This window comes from Loxodonta africana, chromosome 4, assembly GCF_030014295.1.
Source record: "Loxodonta africana isolate mLoxAfr1 chromosome 4, mLoxAfr1.hap2, whole genome shotgun sequence".
NCBI lineage: Eukaryota > Metazoa > Chordata > Mammalia > Proboscidea > Elephantidae > Loxodonta > Loxodonta africana.
The window spans coordinates 89,696,482-89,713,729 of NC_087345.1; the positions used below are offsets into that span (position 1 = coordinate 89,696,482).

At 47.6% G+C, this 17,248-nt stretch overlaps 1 protein-coding gene across 3 annotated transcripts in view; it reads right to left on the minus strand.

Annotated features, from left to right (window-relative positions):
- LOC100656268 (putative keratin-87 protein) overlaps nt 1–17,248 on the minus strand; it is a 35,814-nt gene that overhangs the window by 12,997 nt on the left and 5,569 nt on the right. The window contains exons 2-5 of one of the 3 annotated variants that reach the window (XM_023556601.2): nt 16,238–16,493; nt 5,620–6,051; nt 2,942–3,150; nt 1,139–1,199 (exon numbers count right to left, since the gene is read on the minus strand). In XM_023556601.2, the coding sequence (XP_023412369.1) occupies nt 1,139–1,199; nt 2,942–3,150; nt 5,620–6,051; nt 16,238–16,384 (849 nt within the window). In that variant the 5' untranslated portion in view covers nt 16,385–16,493. Of the gene's footprint in view, nt 1–1,138; nt 1,200–2,941; nt 3,151–5,619; nt 6,052–16,237; nt 16,499–17,248 lie in introns of all 3 variants that reach the window. The other 2 variants (XM_003405458.3, XM_023556610.2) reach the window with 2 other exon arrangements.

The following is a 17,248-nucleotide window of genomic DNA, read 5'->3' on the forward strand; positions in this document are numbered from 1 at the left end:
CCATCTAACCTGCACTTTTCAAGCCTAATCTGGACCTCTCATCTTCACCTTCAAGACCCCTCTAGAAGTGACAGGGCCTTTAACGTCTGCCGACCCACCGACATTATCTCTCAACACATAAACATGAGCAGGACCGGGAGTTTCTACCAGGAGAGAGGCAGAGGAGAAAAGTCTGACCCCATCAGAACTAGGGACCTTGATGAAGAGTGAAGCCTCATGTCAGCCCAGAATGTCAGGGTGCTTCCTCTAAAGCCAAACTGGCCCACACAGCATGAACATGTGGTGGCCAACAGGGCCATGAGTGCACCTTCCAGCGGGTCTCCCGGGCCAGGCAACACCCACTCCCCAAATAGCTGGCTCTCCTGCCTGAGATCAAGATCACTCCTCTATTAGCAGATTTTTTTTTACCACCCTCTCTTCTCCATTTAGAGTCCCTGGCTGGTGCAAATAGTTAAGGCAGTCAGCTGCTAACTGAAAGGCTGGAGATTCGAGTCTACCAGAGATGCCTTGGAAGAAAGACTTGGCAATCTACTTCCAAAAAATCAGCCACTGAAGACTCTATGGAGCACAGTTCTTCTTTGATACACGTGGGGTCACCATGAGTTACACTCAACTTGACAGCAACTGGTTTGGTTCTCTCTACCCCGTGATCACTCACAAGTAAGCACCTTATTACTGAAGACTATATACGCTTTTACTCGCCAACTTGACACCAAAGGGAAATCATAACAGTTTTTCTCTAGCTTGTTCATCCTCTACAATTGTACTGAATGAGGGCCCCAGCTCAAAAAATCACTAGCAAGTTGAGAACGAGAAACCTCTGATACGGATGAATGGAGGGGCCCGCATTCACGTGAGAGTGAAACAGATTTAAAAGCAAGCATTTCAGTTAATCAGGTAGTTTACAAAAAGCCAAATGGCAACATGTGAGGTTTTCTTTTTAAGATGCCTCTATCAGCACAGTTTGGGTCCATGTATGGAAGCCAAGATAGCATCCACAGCTGAATCAATGAGCCTTCTTTGCCAGGTGACCCAAGTGCCTTCCAACCAACAAGTTGACTGATATAAACATGACAGTACACCTGTGTGTCCAAAATTTAATTCTTCCCTGTATAGGAAGGTAGGAAGACTCACTTACCTTCTTCAGCACCACAAACTCATTCTCAGCCGTTGCCCTGAGTGCTACCTCTTCTTCATACCTGAAGAGAGAGAGCACAGGTGGAAATGTCCCTGGGACTGAGGGACCTGGCCTGTCCAGCAGAGTCCTAGGTTTTCAAAGCTCCCTGGTCCTGCCCCCTGACTTTCTTTGTGCCTTGGAAGAAGAGGCTTGGCCTCTCTGGACTTCTATTTCCCAGCCATAAAGAATCCATCAAAAGGACACTGGACCTGGAGTCCAAGTTCCTGCTATCTGGTCCCAACTTTGACCAAGGTAGCTGTAAAACCTAAGGCAAGTCATTTAATCTCTCTGTATCTCGGATTAAATTGCCTGGTGTGCAGTAAGGCACTCAATAAATGTTTGCAGAATGAATGAAAGACTAGATGCCCCAAGGGTCCTTTCAACTCTTTTGTTGTTATTAGCTGCCGTCAAGTCAGCTGCTGACTGATGGTGACCCCACACACAATGGGATCAGACCATTGGGATCCACAGTGTTTTTGTTGGTTGATTTTTCATAAGTAAATCACCAGGCCTTTCTTCCTAGTCTGTCTTAGCCTGGAAGCTCTGCTGAAACATGTTCAACAACATAGCAACACACAAGACTTCCCTGACAGGTTGGTGTGACTGTGCATGAGGTACATGGGCTGGGAGTCAAATCCATGTCTCCCACACGGAAGGTAAGAGTTCTTACACTGAACTGCCACTGCTCTGTTTCAGCTCTAAAACTGTATAAAAACATAAAGCTTTATGAAGCCACCCCCATGACGTTCTGTTCCCCTTCCTCCAACATACAAGTCTGGAAATAACCCATGGCCTGGAATCTTACCATGGTGCTCAGACTACTCAGGGTATTTTCCACAGCCATCCTCCACCAGCCTGGACCCGTTCCTCTTGCCCATGAGGCTTTATCTCTGGAGCAGCCCTGTCCCAGCCAACCAGGAAGACCAGAGTTCCCAAAGTATGGTTTTCATAACTTTTTAATTATAGGGTAATTTGGGCTGCTATAAACTCTCGGTCTAATTATTGGCCCTCACACCCCCAGAGTGGGAGACAGCACCTGCAAATTGGGAACTGTATCTGCATTTGCATCACCCCAAGTGAAGCCCCACTGCTGGGTCCATCTGGATGGTAAAACCTGGACTTCCAAAACCAGAATTCCAAGGAAGGTTACAACTACCAGGACTGGTTAATGTCAAAATCACCCTTCACTTTGTCTATAATTACAAGGTAAAAGGGGTCAAGTTGACAGTGACCCAGTGAGTATAGAGTGGGTAATGGCCAAACTAAATAATTCGGGTTAAAACAAAAGGTTTACACTATAAATTGTGGAGCCTTGTAGAACAAAAGCTGGAGTAAGTAAAGGAATCATTCAAGTGTCTTGAATTGCACCAGTCAGATCGTTTTCAACATGTCTCTTCCAGGACCTTTCCCTTTCAACCCCACCTAGCCCTGTCTGTTCCCAAATTCTGCTCTTGAGCTCTGTTGACCTAGCTCTTCCTGTTGCATTTTTCCTCTCCAACTCTGTGTCAGCCTGTGTCCTGGATGTGTGTCCCATCCCTCTCAGACCTGGAGCTTTTCTTCTAGCCAAATCTTTTCCCTGTCCCCTAGATGGGCTTGCATAAGGTGGGAGCCAAGACAAAAAGGAGGAGACCAATGACGCAGAACAATCGTACAGGTAGTCTGGGATGACTGATCTTCAGTGATCTCCACCTCTAGCAGAGTTCTGTGGGCCCGAACCAAGACCTACTCCCACTTCCTATAACCACCCAGCCCTGTTATGCTCACTTCTTCTTGTAGCCTTCCAGCGCCTCCTGCACGTGGTTGAGCTCTGAGGCCAGCCTCCCACTTTCGGCCTCCACACACTCGGCCTCCCTCCTCAGTGACTCGATGTAGCCATTGAACAGTGGCTCCAGGTTGCTCTCGCAACAGCGCTGGTTCTGGTAGAACTGCCACTTGGTCTCCAGCAGCTTGTTCTGCTGCTCCAGGAAGCGCACCTGCCATCCAGGGTGGGGGAAAGAAACTCAGAGGGGATCCCGGGGAACAGTCCAGTTTCCCAGAGCTTTCTCTGCCCTTGAGGATGACCTCTGGCCTGAAGCAGTCCCTGACCTTCCCCAGGAGGCCAACTCATTTGGCAAAGTCCGAAAGTACAGGTCACAATCATTACCCCAAGTAATCCCCCCACCCCCTGCAAATTCCATCTCCGCCTCCCAGAAAGATCACACAATTCACAGCAATGTGCTTATTCTGCACAGAATGAAATAATATCTGACCCTGGAAAAATACTCCAGACCATGTGTGGTAGGCTGAACAATGCCTCCCAAAGACACAAATGCCATAATCCCTGGAACCTGTGAATACACTACATTACATGACAAAAAGGTCCTTACAGATGGAATTAAGGTTATAGATCAGGAGATTATCCTGGATTATCCAGATGGGCCCAATGTAACCATATGGGCCCTTTAAAGTGGAAAAGGAAGGCAGAAGAGTGAGAGACATGCTTGAAAGAAGGAGACGGGGAGGGATTTAAAACTTGAGAAGGACTCAACCAGCCATTGCTGGCTTCGAAGATAGAGAAAGGGGAAGTCATCAACCAGGGAATGCAGTCAGCCCGTAGAAGCCGAGAGCCAAATGAAACTCAATTTTGCCAAAAGCCTGAACAGCCCTGGAAATGGATTCTCCTCTAGCTCCCAGAAAGAAATGTAGCCCTGCCAACACCTTGATCTTGGCCTTGTGAGATAATAAATCTGTGTTGTTTTAAGGTGCTAAGTCTGTGGCAATTTGTTATGCCAGCAATTAAAAAACAAACACACCATGACTCACCCTCACTCTGATCCTGAGGCACTGGCACACAGGAGGGGGACTCTGGACCAGGAGCCAGAAGCCACACACTGGCCTAATTCTGCCACTGGCTAGGTCACTTTGCCTCTCTGAGTCTCCGATGTAAACCGAGGAGTAGGAATGGATCAGAAATTGTACCCTGGTAGCCCCCAGGCCCTATCTGGACCACAGATACATTTTGTTTGGTCTGCACACTGCTTTATAAACATCTGAATTAGTTTCCAACGTTTAACACTTGAATGATTTCAGGCAAGAATCTGGATTTTTCTGACTGTTAGAGGTTGAATTGTGTCCCCGAAAACATGTGTTGGAATCCTAACCCCTATACATGTGGATTTGATCCATTTGGGAATAGGGTTTTCTTTGTTGTGTTAATGTGGACGTTTTGGTGTAGGGTGTCTTAAGCCAATCACCACTGAGACATAAAAGGAGCAAATTAGGCACAAAAGCAAGCAAAGATGAATGGGGGAAAGACTAATGCCACATGGAAATCACCAAATAGAGGAACAGAAGCTGAAAAAAACCAAGGACTTTCCTCCTGAGCTAACAGAGACAGAAAGCCTTCTCCTAGAGCCAGTGCTCTGAATTTGGACTTCTAGACTCCTGACTGTGAGAAAATAAATTTATTCATTAAAGCCACCCATTTGTGGTAGTTCTGTTATAGCAGCACTAAGAAACTAAGAAACTAAGAACCTCCTCCTCCTCCTCCTCCTCCTCCTCCTCCTCCTCCTCCTCCTCCTCCTCCTCCTCCTCCTCCTTGCCTTCTTGACAAACCACAAGCTCTGGCAAGGCAGGGCCTGTGTCTGGAGGTGAGTAGGAGCAGCTGCACCTCTCTGCAGGCCTGCCCTCTGCAGCCTGTCTTCCTGCACATGACCCTGGTGCATGCCTTCTTGCGCCCTCCTGGGTGTAGACATGTAAACCATTCAGCCCTCAAAGATGAGTCTTTCCCCCGTTGGACTTCGGTAGCTGTTGTCTCCCAAAGATCAGATTGTGGGATCTCAGAAGGGGAATCATGATGTCAAAGGGAGCCAAAGTTACATACCCAACCAGAAAAGAAACTCAGAAACTGCAGCATCAGAAAAGTGTAACTAAACAGCCTCTCCATGGACCATCCCTTAAGTTTCTCCACTGCCTGTCTTTTACCTATGTGAGTGTTGACAGGTTGGTGTCTTGGGCAGAAGCCCTGAGAATTCACAGCCTTCCTACGATGTTCCCACCAAAAGGAGCAGGAAAGGAGCCTCTGGTCCCTCTTGGCCCTGGCTCCCCTCTCAATGCTGGGAGGGACGGCATCTCCTCTAATAAGGAAATCAGCCATCAGCCTAAGCAGAGATGCCCGACCACCCCACTCTCTTATTGTATATGACTGCTATCTAGAAGATGGAGGACCTGTGTGTTTAGAGCCACAAACACACATTCAGCTCTTACTGGGCAGTATAAATAGCAACAATAAACCCTCCTGTTCTGTATTGTGGTTTCAGTTGACTCGCGCAGCAACATTTGAAAACCAAATCCATGATTCAACCACATTCTCACTCTCAGAGTTTGAACCCAGCCAGTTATTGGGCTCCAAGTCCAACGTACCTTCCTATGCCACAGCCCCAGGGAACAACACCCAGACCCACCTTGTCAATGAAGGCAGCAAACTTGTTGTTAAGACATTTGATCTGCTCCTTCTCCTCGTGCTTCACACACTGCACATTGGGGTCAATCTCCAGGTTGAGGGGTGTGAGCAGGCTCTTGTTGACTGTCACAGTGGTGATACGGGGGGGGCTGGGCCCATAAAGGCCCCCTGCCCGATAGCCAAAGCTTCCCCCACTTCTCAGGGGCCGTCCATAGTTCATCACAATCCGGGGGGACCACACTGCACACAGGCTTCGGCTGCTGAAGCCACCAACGCGTCTGTAGTTCGGCCCCCCAGGACTGCCCCCACGGTAGGCAATGGCACTGACACAGCTGTGAGCCCCAGGCTTGGGCAGGATGGCAGAGCAGGAGCTGAAGTTCCAGGCACTGCAGCCAGAGCTGATGCGGTGGGAACGGCTGCCCATGTCTCTGCTCTGCAGAATGTTTCAGGGAAAGGAAATGGCCTGAGAAGGTACGAGATCTCACCTGGGCAGTTAAGGCTCCTGCCTTTTATCGGGCAGAGGACAGGCCTCCAGACAACATAAACGGCAGGAGAAAGTTATTAACGCCCTTTATGAGCGTGGGAATCTCCAGCTAGACAGACAGAGGGGAAAGCTGAAACTTGCCTCTTTTAATAGGCATCAAGGAGACCCTACATCACAATAAACCTGCCCCCTGCCTTTTCAGTCCCACAGGCCTGGACATATTTGTTAAGTCCCTAATTCTCTTCCAGTCCTGGGAGTAGACCAGGAATCATTATCTCACACAGAAAAGTGGAGGCTTGGGCCCACACAGTCCTGAGACTCGAGGGTTCTATGTCCCACTAATGTCCTGCCTGGTCCATCCTCCCAGGGTGAGCACATTTCCACACACTGCTACAGAGACACCCAACCCATCCTTCTGGATCAAGCACAAATGTCCCACTACGGCTGCAGGGACACCTGGCCCATCCTTCCGAGTTGAGCACACATGTTGCAGTAAGGCTGCAGGGACGCCTGGCCCAGTCTTCTAGGTTGAGCACATGTGGACAATATCTCCTTAAGTCCTTCCTTACTATCACTTTTAACAGCATTCTGTCTATAGCATGGCTGTTGGGACTTATCTTACCTCCTTGAAGGCAGAAATAATGTCTTGTGCACTTTTACATCCCCCATGGCAATTAGCACATATTAGGCCCTCAGAAAGCATTGGCTGAACAGGCTGGACATTGGAGAAACCCAGTGAACATTGGAGGGATGGCTGATATCTGCATAGCTTCTTCTATCTAGTCCATAAGTATTTATTGACCCTCCACCATGTGCCAAGCCCTGTAACTGCCCTCATAGAGCCGCCCTGGTGGAGGCCCAGGCAAATCAATAAGCAAGGCCTTCTTTCAACAGGCAAGGGCCCACCAGAAGCAAGACTCCAATCTAGGTGCTGAGGGGAATAAAGCTGGTGGAGAGGACTGACCCTTGAGGAGCCTGTGATCTCAGTGGAGAGGCCAGACAGAGACAGGAAAGATCCATATCAAGAGAGGGAAAGATGAACACAAGTAAAGGTCACGGTGGTGTGCTATCCGCTTTCTGAGGAGGGACACTCACAGCAGGCTGGAGGACCACCAAGGAGGGGGCCCTAAGCAGGTCCTAGAGGATGGTAAGATTTGGTGGAGAGAACAGAGGTCAAGGGATGCCAGTCCTGATTCCCAGAGAAATTGCTCAGTGGTCCAGATCCTGCATAAAACCAAGGCCCTCAGCCAGAGGGTGCTCTCCTCGGCCTCTGGGGGCCTCATCTATGAGCCTCACCCTGCACCCCACTCCCATCTTCCATGATGCCTCCATTCCCCACTAGGAAAGTGCAGGGTGCAAATGGGATTGACTGGTTAAGCACCTGCCTTTTTTATATAGTGCCAATGGCAGACCCACCTGTAATTATGCCAAACTACTCAACCCCCCAAGCCCTTGAGTAAAGCCCTCATTACAGAGTATCTCTGTGCATGAAGACAAGAATGGGAAATAACCTTCTGGAATTCCCTATCAGAGAAACAGACCAGGGATAGGAGAGGGGACAAAAAAAGAGCCAAATGGAACAGTAGAGAATGGTGGGTTTCTCTGGTGCCTTTCATATCCCCACACACACACACACACACACAGAGAGACACATACTTCACTGCAGAAAGACAGTGAGGACAGACTGACATTCTGTATGTGGGTGTAGGGGTGGACCCAGAAGGAGCAGGTCCCAGCCCGGCCTCAGTGAGTATTGGCCTGAGAGGAGGGCCTTGTTTCTTCATCTGGTGGACAAAGCTCTGCCCGAGTCAGCAGGGCATGGACTGGAGAGACACCCCAGGAACTGAATTCCTCCTGAAACAACCAGGGCCACATAGTAAGGAGCACAGCAACTTTGCTGTGGTTGGGTGCCCTCAAGCGGATTCCAACTCATAGTGAGCCCATGTAACAAAACAGAACTGCCCCACAGGGTTTCCTAGGCTGTAATCTTTACTGAAGCAGATCGCCAGGTCTTTCTCCTGAAGAACCACTGGGTGGGTTCAAACTGCCAGTCTTTCAGTTAGCAGCCTAGCACTTAATCTCTAGCCACGGCAACTTGAAGCACAGAAAATTGCCTGGGAATCCTTTCCTCAGAAGTGGCTTAGTACTGGGCAGTCAGAACTTCCTGCATTACTGTGTGTATTCCTGTATTACAAAGAAGGCTAAGTGTTTAATGCAAACATACATTAAGCCAAACCAAACCCATTGTTGAGTCGATTCCAACTCATAGTGACCCTATAGGACAGAGTAGAACTGCCCCATAGGGTTTCCAAGAAGCAGTTGGTGGATTCGAACTGCCGACCTTTTTGGTTAGCAGACAAGCTCTTAAGCACTGTGCCACCAGGACTCTGATACATACCTCAAATTGTATAATGCCTCCTGTGATGAACCAAGGTGTGTGGAGGACTGGGAGTGGGGAGGTAGAGAGCAGTGTGCCCTGATGAGGAGGAACAGTATTTTATCAATGACATTGTTTAGAATTGCTGATGCGCATAGTAATGAAAAGTAGGCTGATTTTTTTAGTTTGTTTTATTATTGTTTTTTCATTCTCTACAAAAAACTCACCCATTGAGGCCTACACCCAGGGAAGACCAGCTCCACTGCTCCCCACCCCCAAGTCCGAGCCCTACATCACTGAATGGCTCAAAAACAGTAAAAGTTTATTCCTTGCTCACTTAACAATATTGAGAAAGTTAACTGGCCAGTGAGGCAACTTCCTCAATGAAATCACTCAGTAACCCAGGCTCTGACAAATGTTGCAAGTCTCCGCCTTACCTTGCATAGATAGAGAGAGGCTTTGGGCTGTTGTGGTGGCAACATCAAGTCGATCCTGTGCCATCCTCACAACTGTTGCTATGTTTGAGCTCATTGTTGCAGCCACTGGGTAAATCCATCTCATTGAAGGTCTTCCTCTTTTTCAAAGACCCTCTACTTTACCCAGTATGATGTCCTTCTCCGGGGATTGGGCCCTCCTTATAATATGTCCAAAATATGTGAGATGAAGTCTCACCATCCTCACTTCTAAGGAACATCCTGGCTGTACTTCTTCCAAGATAGATCTGTTGGTTCTTCTGACAGTCCATAGTATATCCAGTATTCTTTGCCAACACCATAATTCAAATGCATCAATTCTTCTTTGGTCTTCCTTAATCATTATCCAGCTTTTGCATGCATATGAGGCCACTGAAAACACTATGGCTTGGGTCAGGCACACGTTAGTCCTCAAAGTGACATCTTTGCTTTTTAACACTTTAAAGAGGTCTTTTACAGCAGATTTGCCCAATGTAATACATTATTTGATTTCTTGACTGCTGCTTCCATGGGTGTTGGTTGTGGATCAAAGTAAAATAAAATCCTTGACAACTTCAATATTTTCTCCCTTTATCATGTTGCTTATTGGTATAGTTATGAGGATTTTTGTTTTATGTTTATACTGAAGGCTGCAGTCTTTGATCTTCATCAGTAAGTGCTTCGAGTCATCTTAGCCTTCAGCAACCAAGTTGTGTCATCTGCATATCACAGGTTGTTAATGAGTCTTCCTCCAATCCTGATGCTGCATTCTTCTTCATACAGTCCGGCTTCTCCGATTATTTGCCCTCTATATAGACTGAATAAGTATGGTGAACGGATACAACCCGGACACACACTTTTCCTGGTTTTAAACCACTCAGTATCCCCTTGTTTTGTTCAAACGACTGCCTCTTGGTCTATGTACAGGTTCTGCATGAGCACAATTAAGTGTTCTAAAATTCCCGTTCTTTAAAATGTTATCCATAATTTGTTATGATCCACATAGTCGCATGCTTTTGCATAGTCCATAAAACACAGGTAAACACCTTTCTGATATTCTCTGCTTTCAGCCAAGATCCATCTGACATCAGCAATGATATCCTTCATTCCACTTCATTCCTCTTCTGAATCTGGCTTGAATTTCTAGCAGTTCCCTGTCAAAATACTACTGCAATCATTTTTGAATGATCTTCAGCAAAATTTTACTTGCCTATAATATTAATGATATTGTTCAATAATTTCCACATTCTGTTGGATCCCTTTTCTTTGGAATGGGCACAAATACGGATCTCCTCCAGTTGGTTGGTCAGTTAGCTGTCTTCCAAATTTCTTGGCATAAACAAGTGAGTGCTTCCAGCATTGCACCCATTTGTTGAAACATCTCAGTTGGTATTCTAGCAATTCCTGGAGCCTTGTTTTTTGCCAATGACTTCAGTGTAGCTTGGGCTGTAGGATGTTGGATTAATCCCCAAAAGAAAACCTGGAATCTTCTATTGAGAGACTTGGAGAGTGAGTCAGTAGATAGGAGAATGCGATATATGACATCTCTGCTTTGCCTCTGGCTTAAGGACAGCTGGATTTCTCATTGACTTAGCAACAGTACGAGGGCATCCAGGGAGAAAAAAATCCAGAAGGGAAGATCTCAGCTTGACTCTTCTGACGCTCAGCTTTAGAAGGAAGGTCAGCAATTCCTGGCCAGATTCTTCAGGAAACCACCAGGGCTGGAATATGGATGGTCCCTGTCAACAGACAGCCCAGCTGTGGAGTGAGACCTGTTCACAGCCCAGACAGGCTGCCTACCTGGCATTCATCTTTGGCAGGAGGCCCTCACCTGCCACTTCAGTGTGTCTGGCAAGGGTATGATGGCCACACAAATTGATGCTCTGTGATGTAGGGGTGGCATAGGGGCCACTGAATGCCCATCTTCCCCCGTCATGCATGAGTCTTTAGCTTGACCTCACCCAGTCATCTATTCCTTCAACAATTACTCATCAAGTGCCTGCATGTCAGGCACTAACTAGACATTGGTGATACAAAGATGGGCAAGAGCCAGTCCCTGCCCTCAAGTGGCTCACAGTCTAGCAGGCAAGATGGAAAATCAAACATCTACAGAACAGTGTGGTAGAAATATGCGAAGATACCTGGCTGTGTTGAGAGGCAATGGTCCCTTTCTCAAACTCAGGAAACAGTGTGCACAAAGGTATGGAGGCATGAGAGAGAATGGCACACTCAGGGAAGTACAGCTGGGGAGCATGACTGGGGCACAGAGTGCTCCCTAAGGAGTGGCGAGCAGTGAGGTTGGAAACATAGGCAGGGCCAGGACATAAAGACCCAGTGCCACATCTAGGCATTCTGACTTTCTCCTGTCAGTAGTCAAGAATTTTCATCCAATAGTGATATACTGGGGGGAATGGATTGGGGTGGATGGTGATGGATGAATTGACAGATAGGTGGGGGAAGCGGCTGAATGTATGATCATAACAACTAAGTACTGGGGTGGAGAACAGACTGTGGGAACATAATAAAAGGTAAAAAAAAAAAAAAAAATCCAGTTAGGAAGCTATCACAGGGAATGAAATAGGAAATAACATACATCCGAGCTAAGACCTGATGCAAACAGTTTGCACTTGGCTACTAATAGGAAGGTTGGCAGTTCGAGGTCATTCAGCAGTGCTGCAGAAGAAAGTCCTCGTGATCTGCTTCCGAAAAGATTTAAAAAGCCAAAAAAAACCAAACCCATTGCCATCAAGTCACAGCCAAGGAAATTCTATGGAGTTGTCCCCAGAGTGAGATGCGTGTCATGTGGGTGAGAGGCAACGTGGTGGTCTCCTGGAAGGTGTTGCCCAAACCCATTGTGGCTGAGTCCAACTCACAGCCACCCTGTAGGACAGAGGAGAACCATAGGGTTTCCAAGACTGTAAATCTTTAAGGAAGCAGAGCACTGGTGGGTTTGAACTGCTGACCTTTCAATTAGCAGCTGAGCACTTTAACCACTGCATCACCGAGGCTCCTTGGAAGAAGATAAGATAGAAAGGGGCAATTATAAGAGTTTCAGGGCCAAGTGTTTATTCCTGTTTGTCTCCTGTGTTCTGTGACTCAGATAATCTCTGTGGGCTGGGTGAGTCACTGCTGTGCTGCAGAGGTGCCTTAGAAAAGGTGCTCCTGGGCCAGTCAACTGCAGTGCTCTTTCCACTAGAGGGCACCTGAGCCTGGCATCACAAGGCACCCACTGCCACCATCTGGGAAAGCCCATTGCCTACAAGAAGCCTTCCTAGGCTGATCAACATGGAGTGTGGCTTCCCTAGCTCTCCCCTGCCTGAATTTTTCACTCCTCAATGGTCTCCCCCTCCAAGTGCTCAGAACCCTGTGTTGTACCTCTCCTTGAGCAGCCCGCAGCAGCCACCCCACTTGCTAACATCTTAACAGATGTATTGCACCACCTTCCCTCCTCCCATCCATTCATTATGCCCCTGACAGCTTTATCTCCCTAAAAGTCTGATGCCAAGACACGTCTATTCAGGCACCAAAGGCTCAGCCAAGGACATCGGAAGGCTCCTGAGCCCAATCCTCAAATTGGTCCCAATGAAGTTCTCTAAGTCATCTTCTAGGTTCTTCCCACCTTCTTTATTTTATTTTCAGTTTTTCCTGTGGACCTCAGAGACAGAGAATTGAGTCCATGATACTCTCCAGTTCTTTGCACAGTGTCGTCATCAGTCCACAGAAGACCCTTCCTGTGTTATTTTCCCTTCATTCCTTATTCCTACTGACACCCTCCTCATCTCAGATGTACCCACCATAATGCATATGATCATTGTTGTTGTCAGTTGCTGTCAAGCCAATCCTGACTCATGGTGACACCATGTGTGTAGAGTAGAACTGCTCCACAGGATTTTCAAGGCTGTGAACTTTTGGAAGCAGATCACTAGGGCTGTCTTTCAAGGCACCTCTGGGTGGGTTTGAACCACCAATCTTTCATCTAGTAGTCAAGCACTTAACTGTTTGGTTCACCCAGGGACTCCCTAATGCATAAGATATAAGCTCTCAAATAAGGATTCATCCCAAGTAAGTAGCAATGCTTTTGCAGTGTGTATGGTGGACTAGGAAGAAAGGCCTGGCAATCTACTTCCGAAAATCAGCCAATGAAACAGATCATGGGTATGGCACAGGACCAAGCAGCATTTCATCCCTTTTTGCACAGGGTCGCTGTGAGTGGGGGGCTGACTCAATGACAGCTAACACCACCAACCAACATTCTGTCACAATGGTCCATTTACCTGATCCTGCACGACTACAGTATTTTTTTTATTATATAGCTTTCTAGGCCTTGGTTACCCACTTTGCTTTCTTTTTTCAAAACTGACTATACTGTAAATGAACTTGAGTCTCTCCTATAAATTTTAGATTGATTTTATCAAGTTCCTCAAAATAAATCCAGCTGGAATTTTTATTGGGTTTGCACTGAACTTGTAAATTTAGAGGGAATTTACATCTTTAGACTCCAGGTGAAATTATTCCTGGATGTGGTGTAATTCCATTTAATCAGATTTTCTTGTGTATTCTTAAATAGGACTTTACATTTTTCTCCATAAAAATTTTGTGAATACTTTGCTAAATTGTATCCCAAATACTTCATCACTTTTACTACAATTAGAAATAAACCAAAAAAAAAAGAGAAAAAACCCAAACCTGTTGCCGTCGAGTCAATTCCGACTCATTGTGACCCTATAGGACAGAGTAGAACTGCTGTGTATGGTTTCCATGGAGTGTCTGGTGAATTCGAACTGCCAGCCTTTTGGTTAGCAGCCAAACGCATAACCACTGCGCTACCAGGTTCCCAACTAGGAACGGTATCTTATTTTCTTTTTTTTTTCTAGTTGGTTATCACTGATGGAGAAAAATGCGTTTGATTTTTGCAGGTTGACCTAGTAGCCAGCAGCACTGCTTGACTCTTCCTGCTATTTCTCATAGTTTTTTATTTTGCTGGGTTTTCTATGTAGCTGATCCCCTGAGCTGAAGGCAATGTCAGTTCTATCTCTTCTCTTCCAGTCCTTAAAACCAGTTGCCTTTGAGTCGATTCTGACTCACAGCAACCCCATGTGTGCAGAGTAGGACTGCTCCATAGGGTTTTCAAAGCTGTTACATTTAGAAGCAGATCACCAGACCTGTCTTCCAAGGTGCCTCTGGGTGGGTTTGAACCACCAACCTTTCAGCTAGTGGTCAAGCACTCAACCCTTTGTGCCACCCCGGCACTCCTCTGCAGTACACAGTACTTGTCTAATAAACGACCACTCAGCATGTGACTACAGGATCATCTGCTGCCTGGTTCCACATTCCATTAGGTCTAGTCCGTAGGCCTCAGTACATTGTGAGTTAAAGACAAAACTGTCAGCATCAAGGTTGGGAGAACAAAGGTGAGGGAAGGCACAGGAATCCCGCCACTCCCCGCCCCAGGTAAGAAGGTGGATGTACAATCAGCCCTTTGATTGACACGTCTACGTGTTTTCACATCTGCCTGCTCACGCCAACTTCATGGAGACCCCGGGGGCAACTATTATAATCCTCATTCTATACATGAGGAAGCAAAGCTCACCGAGATAAACTAACTTGTCACATAACTAGTGTCAGAAACAGAATTTGCATCTATATCTCCTGACTCCCCGTTCTGTGTTTATCCCACTAGTTGGCTGCAGCAGCCTCTCCATAGAAACATCACTTCCACAGCCAGGGGGGCAACAGACAGGCCTCCATGGGAACAGGACAGTCTCTTTTGAGCAAGCATTTCCACCTCTAGGGATTTACTTCAGGGAAATGAGTGGAGATGGGCACAAAGATATATCTACAAATGTTCATCACAGAATAGGAATAGCCAGACACACCAGCAGGCAGCCGCCAGAAAAACACACAGCAAGGAAGGAATAAGGCCAGGTGGTGGTTGCAACACCAGGCGGTAGGCAGGAGTCAGAGGAACAGACGCTAGGCAAGAAGTCACTCCAGGCATCAGGGATTCAGGCATCAGGGACCAGGCAACAGCACCCTCAGGCAGCCCAGACCCAGGGCACAGGCCTTGGGAACTAAAGCAACCTGGGCCTCAGCCAAAGCCTTTATAGTCCCTGGTTAGGGCAGGAACCAATCACAGCCTGGAGCACTGGTGGGGCTGCTGCTATCCTTTTGTCAGCTTCCTGTCTGTGTCACAGGTGTCTGCTTTCACAGGCTCGTCCAGGTCTTCAATTCTCTTTGTTCTGGGCCATTTACAAATAGGTGCTTTAATTAAGGCTTTGTGGAGCAGCGATGAAGGCCTTGTAAAGCTGTTGGGGCTATTTGCTGCTCACCCAGGATGGCACTCCATATCTCCCTGCCGGCCCCATGCACACTATCCTTTTGCAAGGCCCTGCCAGCTGCATGTAACCCAGACCCAGTCAACTTGTTAGTGCAGGGTGGGGGTAGCTAAGAAAAGTAGGCACTTCTGCTACCAGGAACTCTGTATTCACTTAACCCTCCTAACAACCCAGTAAGACCTGGATTGTCATTTAAACTTTACAAATACAGAAATTGAGGAAATAATTTGTCCAGGCCACCAAGCTAGTAAGTGGCAGAGCTGCACCTCAAACCACATCTTTTCATCTTTAGAGCCCACGTTACCACCACCTCCAATCAGGACAGGGATCTGAGCACAGTCATGATTCCCCCAACCCAAAGAGGTGGGTGTGCCTACCAGAGACTCCCAGTGAAAGAATCCAACTCCATACTGAGCCTGCTGGTTTGAGACAGACAAGCAGAGTCAGAGGATGGAGGAGCAGTTAGCAGAATGGGCAGAGAGAAATGCTTCATGGAGGATTCACTGCCTTGCACCCCTCAGCATCTGACCAAGAAATAAATCTCACATAATCATTGGACGTGTATGGAAGAACTTCCAGGTCCTAGCCAGTTCTGGTGTGGGTGAAGAAGAGAGGAAAGATCTGACTCTTCCTTGGATGTCTGGCTGATGTTTGACCCAGCAGAGGCTCAGCCAAGCCTCTCACAGAAGTGCTTCAAAAATCTTACCAGCCATTCAGCTGGGATCAACTACCCCCAATTCCTTGGTGTGTCCCTCGCCCTAGAAGTCCCTATCCCACAGCCCACCCCCTCAGAGTTCCCAGAGGGCCTGAGAAGAGGGGTTCGAGGAGTTCTTTCCTTTTAGGGTCCATAGTTGATGTCTCTAGCTCCCTGAAAGATGTCCACAGCAGCATCAGCTACCTCCCTTTAGGCCTCACCAAAAACGGGCCCCTTCTTTGTCATCCTCAAACCCCACTGTAATTGGCTCACTCACCCAGAGAAGAAATGGGGAGGGCAAAAGGTGATGGCCCCAATAGGATGAGTGCAGGGCTATTTTTAGCCCAGGTGAGTCAGCATTGGTTGTGGTTGGGTCAGAAGGCAGGTGCAGCAGAAGAGTCATCCTCAATACAGGGGTCATCATAGAGACGTGCGCTTGGAGAGGTTTACGTGGAAGGGTTTACGAGCTCAGATCCTTGGGTCAGGGGAAACTTCCTGGCTCAGTGCCTCCATCCATCCATCAAGGTCATCATCTGTCCTAGTCCAAAGGGATGAGAGGACAAATTAAGAGATCTTGGCTTTAGAAACAGCCCTGTGAGTTCCCACCCCCTTCCCTTACTCTATGTGTCCTCTGAGGGGAGGAAGTGATGGCATTTCAGGACCCTGGGTCACCTTGCCCTCAATCTACAACATCTTTCATCCTTCCTGGTAGGTGTATACACACTGAGAACCAACTCTCAGCAAGAGACTCCATTGCTAAGCTTCCTTGCAGAAGCCAAAGGATTTCCACACCCCCATGTCAGACACCAACTCCTCAGCCTGGGCATCATGGGGTTGTTTCCCTTCCCACTGGCCTGATGTTGGCATCACATCTGCATGTCCTCTTCCCTATATCCAAACACCCCAGTTCTCTGCTGGATCCCCAGAACCACAGTGTCTTGTATATAGGTGGCATCGGTAAGTATTTATAGAACGAATGAATGACTGATAACATATAGTCTAGTCTCCAAATCAGAGATGAATTCTGTTCTCCTCTCTTCCCAACCAAGTCCCCGCCCACCCTAGTCCTTCTCAAACCCAGAAGCCTTCTGTGAAGCTCCTACAGGAGCTCTGGGGGTGTGCCGTGCTTCTGTCCCTGCTCCCTATCCCACCAGCAACAACACCCAGAGCTCTGAAGAACTGCCTTGGCTTTGTCCTGAACTCTCTGACTCAGTTTCTCCCACACCCTAGCTGGTCCCATGGCTTCTGTCATCCTAGGAACATCCAAAGTGCAGGGACCATGCCTTCC